This window comes from Protopterus annectens, chromosome 12.part0, assembly GCF_019279795.1.
Source record: "Protopterus annectens isolate FY-2018-M chromosome 12.part0, PAN1.0, whole genome shotgun sequence".
Lineage (NCBI taxonomy): Eukaryota > Metazoa > Chordata > Ceratodontiformes > Protopteridae > Protopterus > Protopterus annectens.
The window spans coordinates 1,534,924,793-1,534,932,001 of NC_056746.1; the positions used below are offsets into that span (position 1 = coordinate 1,534,924,793).

The window sequence follows — 7,209 nt, forward strand, 5'->3', positions numbered from 1 at the left end:
ATAATTGCAGTACAATAGTGTAATTTAGTACACAGTATAGAAATACAGTATAATAGTAGGCAGCAAGCAATAAAAAGTGCAGTACATAGTATAAACAAGCAAAAAAACAGGCCAGCTTATGCTTTTTGGAAGCTAAGAAGACTAGTTGTCTGGTATCTCAGTTCAGAGTTGTGGTTGGTAGCATACCTCTTAACTGTACAGATTTTCACAGAATATCCATATTTCTGACTCATATTTTGGTGTGTTCCTCCTTAAATCTGTACCTTTCTAGTAAATAGCTGAGGATTGAAGTCCTCAAATAATGACAAATATTTGAGTTTAAGACTCCACATCCTTCAGAAAATTCATGCTAATGCAAAACCTATTATTCTATCAACTTAAGTTTGTAAGAGCAATATTTAAAATCTGTCCCTGTTTGTCCCCCTATCATTTTAGGCTTTGTCCAGATTTTTTGCTCTAAGAGGTTGAGAGGTATGGCTGGTACCCCAGCTCATTTCAGCTCGGTACAAAGAAGCAGAAACCTACTCAGATGCAGAACCTAAATACCAGAAGTTAACAACCTGAAAGAAAAACTTTAAAAAGATTCAAAAGGACCAATGAGGATGCTTATTCCAAGCCCTAGACCGACTTCCCTTTACCAGATAGGGTCCAGTCAACACAGTCCTCTCACTAAAGTGCAGATAGGCCCCCTTCAATCCAAGATGGCCTGGAAAACGTGCTCAGAGCAAACCCAGATGCAGCAAGTTTGTATCTGGACTATGCTGCAGCTACTAGCTATCCTATTGTCATTGGGAAACACTAGAGAATGTTTAACACAGCAGAAAAATAATAGCGAGTCACTAAAAATGTTTAAAACAGCAGAAAATCAGCAAGGAGGCACTAAAGAATGTTTTAAACAGCTAACAGATCAGTTGTTTAAACACTGATTGGCGGGAAAAGCAAAACAAACAGAACATATAGATTTAAAACAGTGAAAAAATGCCAGTAAATACTGAACAAACAGTGAAAGTAGCAAAAAAGCTTTGTAAATGGTGAAAACAGCAATAACATTTGATTTAACAGGCACAGTAATGCAGACAATTGCAGTACAGCAGTGTAGTTTGGTACACAGTATATAAATGCAATATACAAGTAAGAGGCAGGCAATAATAAGTGCAGTAAATAGTATAAAGAAGCAAATAAATAAATAAACAGGTAAAGAGTATTATCTTGTATTTGCTTATGTTAAATCTTCTTTGTTTTTCTGTCTGATGTGAATAGTTTTCTCCAAATTTCTGTAAACAGTCATCCTGTCATTTTCTGGCTCTATAAACAGATTCTGACTTTTATTCAGTTTATGAGCAATATCAACTATGTATATTTCAAACAGTGCATATCCCAGCTCAGAATCTTGAGGCATGTTTTTAGTCATTGGATGGTACATTATAAAGAATAATGTATTGTCCTTCACTATTGTACTTTATACTGATCTTTTAGCTGGTTATCTTAATTATCCTTTTTCTTCTAGCCATGAGCCTCCTTAATTTGCAGATCAAGTTTATATGAGAGTCAGAGATAAGGTGTTACTGAAGTCTAATGAGACCATACCATATCAAAAGGGGCTTCATTGGTCCAAACCTGCAATGACCCAGTCATAGACTGGATCAGGCTAGTTTCTCTTGAGTTGCCTACTACAAACCCTGTTGAGTTTAGTGTTGTAATTTCTGTACCATCAGAATGTCTCCAGATGTCTCATTCAGTAACTCCTCCATGAAATTTTCTGACATAAAACTATTTACTTACTTACTTGTTTATTTGACTTTGTTAACTGGGGGGGGGGAGTGCAATGATCACAAATGATTTGTTAAATTCTCATACCACGGAAGGATAAAAGTAAGAGAGTACAAAGGAAGTACAATAGCACTTGAGTGGTAACAAAAAGATTACATGGAGTCTCTGCTAAATTATATGCAGTTATGTACAGTAAAGTTAAAGCAAATCAAGGAGAATACAATGGTATTCAAGATGTAACAAGAATAGAAATGCATAGATTATCTGCCTCCCAGAGTCTCCCTTGTATAGGGAAACTACTTCAGCTGTTTTCTAATTCTGAAGGACCCAGCCAGCCCTCAGTCAAAAATCGAGGAATTGAATGTGCTAGCCTCCCAGTTCTATGATTGCCTCTTGTTTTATCACACCCAGGTTATACATCTCTGAATGTAACTATTTCATCCCACAGGTCCAGTTATACTTTGCTGCCTCTATTTTGCAGCAATTATGTCATAATGTAGATCTCATTATCCATTTACAAATTGTTCTATGCCAGAAAACAAATGGTCATCCTTCATGAAATGTTCTGATATTCCACTAGTTGTAAAGCACCCTCCAAAAATGTCTGCTTCCCTTAGTGAGGACACATTCTGTCATGCATCTTCACTTTTCACTTATGCATGTAAAAAAGTCCTTGACACGTGTATTTTATGCAGTTTGCTCACGATCTCTGCAAGGCTGCTTCTCCCACTTTAATAACTCTTTTCTTGTTGTTCTCTCTGTTCCCTCATCTCTTCACCATACAATATGTTATGCCTTTAATCAGTAAAGATTTGTTTTCCAGTAGATGGAGCTATATTATCTTGGCTCCTTGCTGGAGAAGATGCCAGCCTTCTATATGGAGTATTAAGTATGAAAATATGATGCAGTTCAAAGAGAAGTAGTTATTAATATTTTTAACAGTCTATCAGATCATTTAATCAGACAGAAACCCTTACTTGGTGTTTTTATTTGTAGTACTGCAGGACAGACTTACTCAGCAGCAGCGAGACATGGAGGTAGAGCGTAATCGGCTGCATGATGTCATTGCCAAAATGGAGACCAGGCTTTCTGAACAAACTCGGCTACTGGAAAAGGTAAGAAGAATTACAGTGGTCTCTCTTTCAGGATTGTGGAAGAAAAGAAGATAGTGATCAGGAAACTTTAGGAGCTCAGTACAAGAATACGATTTGATTTGGAGCTAAGAAAAGGCTGTGGTTAACAGTGAATCACATATTAAGCAATCTGAAAAGGGGATATCGCTTTTCTTGTGTAAATCTGATTTAGTTTACTGATCATTTTTTGGAACTGTTGATGATGGACTGCAGAAGATGATGGTCCTAACCTTCAAAGAGGGAGCTTACAAAGTAGACCTAATCGGTGGAAAGCTTGAGCAGATTGGAAGAACAAAGTATGTATGGATGTATGTATCTGCATTTGTTTACCAATGTAGTGCAGCAGTCCCAGTGTACCTTTTTCAGCCAACTAATTTATGCAGCAGAGATCTAGTAATATATTAAGGTTCACAATAAATAGAAATGACCTAATGTTTATAAAGAAGATAAAACATAATGAAATGAAGAAGACAGAGTAGAGAAATGAAAGAAAAGAGCAAAGGGGCTGTGGGAAGCAAAAATCTGTTGTGAGTTGAGAAGGAGTATGAAAAAATAAGAGGAAAGTATGTTGACTATGGAATTTTTAAGGAACATTTTCATGTGATTGATTTAATGGGATGAAGGGCTTTTCTAAATTCAGTGTACGTATTAACATTTTTGATGGCTGTGGGAAGAGCTTCCCAAAATTTAAGAATGAACAAAGATAAGTTATGTTCATTCTGATGTAGTTTTGTGTAGGGAGTACAGAGTAAAGGATTGTTACTGGATATAGGATTTGTAATCTGTGTTCCTTATTGAGACTCTGCTAGAGAGAAGAAGGAATAATTCCAGTTTTATTAGCTTGAAGAGGAGGAATCCAAAAAGTGCATCACATCTTCGTTGTGTAGGAAGCCATTTGACTTTGGATTGTATAGAGCAGTAGTGCTGTCTGCACGAAGCTAGGATAATGAATGGACAGATTTTGTTTGTTGATTTTAGTAGCAAAGATTGATTTTTTCGGAGACTGAAACTATTAGGGGGTAGTCCAAACTCTGAGAAGGAGTATCCCATGGCATTTTGTCTTTGTGGAGGAAAAAAAGTGAGATATTTTCTTGTCCAAAGAGTGTTGTATTTATTTTGGATTTTATTTGTTCTATGTGCAGTCTGAAGACATGTTTTTGATGCAGCCACATTCCTAAATAAAGGAACTGTTTTTTTTCCTGAGACTTTGTTTTCCTTTGTACTTATGTGCTAGCTGTGGGAAACATATTTGAGTATATGGTGACTTCCAAAGTTTATTCCTTTTATTTTATTGGTGTTTAGGATGAAGTGGTTGTTTCCAAGCCAAGACTCTACTGTGGAGAGGTCTTGCAGGAGAAGTTGTGTAATAGCTGATGTGTTTGGACTATATATACATAGAACCATGTCATCGTCATATGTATAATTAAGAGCTTCCTGGTATGCTTGCTGGAAGTTGGTTGACAAAAAGTGAAAAAAGATGGGGGAAGCAAAGATTGAATCTAAAATGACTCCTTGTTTGAATGGAGGAGACTCTGAAATAGTGAATCCCATTTTGACCCAGAATTGTCTGTTGGCAAGAAAGTCTTTTATCTATGTTGTAGCTGTTGGGCTCACTCTAAAATGTATAAGTGATTTGAGGAGCAGGAATTGGTAAATCAGATCAAAACATGTAGTGACATTTATAAAGACTGCCCCAGTGAGGCTAACTTTATGTATATTTAGAAAACTATGATCTGTTAAAGACCAACATGCATTCATTCATTGTCCCCCTTGGTTTGGAAGAAGTATGATATGTTTTTGAAGGTAGAGACAGAGCTGTATCTAGGGTGGGAAAAAGGGGACAGATGCCCCTGGAACAATCTGTTAGAGGGCACTAGGAGCTGGTTCCAATGGCAAGGGAGTGCAGAACTAGCATTGTATTATGAAGCCATGAGGATATTCGAGTTTCATAAATGAATGCTGATAATGCATAGGTGGTCATAGCTGAAGCACTAAAACACTCAGTATGTGGTGATTTAATTGTAGTAAGCTGCTTGTTACTTCCTGTTGAGTGGGGTGCTAGTTTGGGGAACTGCATGTCATGTCAGATGATCTAACTGTGGTTCTGGATAGGGCAGTAGGTGTGGGTAGGCTAATTTTTCAGGTGTTTTGCCTAGGCTGAAGAGTGCAGATGTAAAGCTGAAATTGTAAGTAGAATTGTGTTTATGGTAAAATTTATGTGGTCCTTACAAAGATATATAAAAAAAAAAACACATTGATGTAGGTTGCCAGTGCCTGCTGACACATTATATGGTATTTTTTCTAAAGGCTTTTCTATTTCTTTAGCTTTTATTAATTAAAAGTAGACTGTCCTATGGAGATGTTAATGGAGTTATTAGTGCAAGAGAAATGTTTAGAGCCATGATGTATGTAGTAGCTTGTTGACTATCATTCCAAAATAATTCAGGCTGCTAGTAGCATGGATTGATCTTGCTTCTAGTAGTTTAGCTTTTTTGATTTTTTTTTTAACTTATGTTTCATAGGTTGATAAATCTATTTCAGTCAATTGTCAGTGTATGATTTACAAGTTTAACCAGGTTTGTTCTTTTAACTTGAAATTTTAGTTCGTAGGTGAACCAGAGATTTATTCTGGGCTTAATGAGCCAGGTCATTAATGGGAGTATTTGTTTTGTATGGCGTATAACATTTTTGTTAATTGGGTCTATATTACGTCAGTGAGGTGACAGTTCATTGAATGGAATTTCATCAGAAATGCTCTTGTGTGGAGCTGCACCCCCCCACCCGCTAATTATATAAACCAACTCTGAGATCACACTACAGTGAGGAAAGGGCAAATTTCCCAATCCTCACTGTACCGCGATCTCAGTATGAACAGTTTGATGAACAGCATGTTTGATGTAAGTGAACCAAAAATATCGTTCGCTAAACTGAATTTTCACTGAAGTTATATGGACCCTGTTAATTTGCTGGCAGGATTATCAAGGATTTGACAACTTAAGATAGTTTTCATTCTGGTTACCTAGATTAATTTTTAGTTTGTTGATATCGCTTTGAGATTTAGATTGGAAAGTGATTCATTTTGGGAATGAGTTGAGGTTTTATGTAAGAACTGATAACAGTAATTGGGTAGTGGACACTGATGCTTGGAGGAGAATTTTTATGGAGTGAATGTGTGTTGGTACATTGGATATGACTAGATTTAACAAAGTATGACTTCCAGTTTTTAGGTTAGGCTTGGTTTGTCCTTGTGTTTAGTCAGTCCATGGTCAGCTAGTATCTCTTTAATATTGTTTCTTTTTGGCGGAGGCATGTTATTATTACAGTTTCCAAGGATTGTAATATTTTGCAAAGGTGCAGCTGCACTTGTTCCAGGAGATTTTGGAATTTTGATGTATTGGTAGTTCGGAAAAATAGGCTATAACAACGTGAATAGAGTTACGTGAGTTAATTGAGGTTTAGCCTTTTTTGGGTCAGAAGAGATGATGTTGGTAGCTTGACCAGTAATTATAACAGGGAGACATATTTTATTTACTAAAGGTGTACCACCTCCATTTTTATAGTTCAATGTTAAATCTGTATTTGTTATAGGGGTAAATAATGTTGCAGAATGTACATCATTCGCACTGCCTCAGTGGCATATAAGTTTTGTGTCTGCAAAAATACCTACACTGGCAGCTTTCCAGAGCTCATAATCCCCTCCTGTAACTGTCAGTGATAATGAATTGTCTAGTCCATCCCATCAGGGGATCCATAACCCCTGTCACAGAAAGTCATTTGTTCAGGCTTTTGTGCCAGTTGTAGGACTCACATAGTTAAATCTCCACATCAGCCTGCATTGGTGGATTACAACTTTCAGCTCAGATAAGATCCCTTTGGGAACCTTCCTTCCTCTTATATAGTTTATTTCTTTCCGTTTTATTTATAAAAATAATAATACATGTGTGTTATCTTTTTATTTTAATATACCTGTTGTTTAATACTTCTATTAATTCCACTGAGAATTCTAAGTTAACTACTGTCTGCATTGTTCGTATGTTTAATACTGCTTTTAATCAGTTAAAGGGCTTTTTTAAAGTGTTTTATGACTTGTACTAGTAAACTGAAATACTCTGGTGTCAGTTGAACACTGTGGCCTGTTTAGCTGCTTTATGTTGAAGTTCTGTCAGGACAATATTGCATTTTTTTCACTTTTTCCTTCATTTTATGATATTTACTACTGCTTTATTACTGTTATTGCTTTTTTCATTAAATCACATTTTACCACAAATTATTTTATTCGCATGTTCGTGAAGATTTTTGTTTTTCA

At 36.2% G+C, this 7,209-nt stretch overlaps 1 protein-coding gene across 3 annotated transcripts in view; it reads left to right on the forward strand.

Annotated features, from left to right (window-relative positions):
• Positions 1-7,209, forward strand: part of FBF1 (Fas binding factor 1) — a 1,798,645-nt gene that overhangs the window by 1,096,758 nt on the left and 694,678 nt on the right. For all 3 annotated transcript variants that reach the window (XM_044090504.1, XM_044090506.1, XM_044090505.1), the window contains one exon: positions 2,767-2,885. In XM_044090504.1, the coding sequence (XP_043946439.1) occupies positions 2,767-2,885 (119 nt within the window). The remainder of the gene's footprint in view (positions 1-2,766; positions 2,886-7,209) is intronic.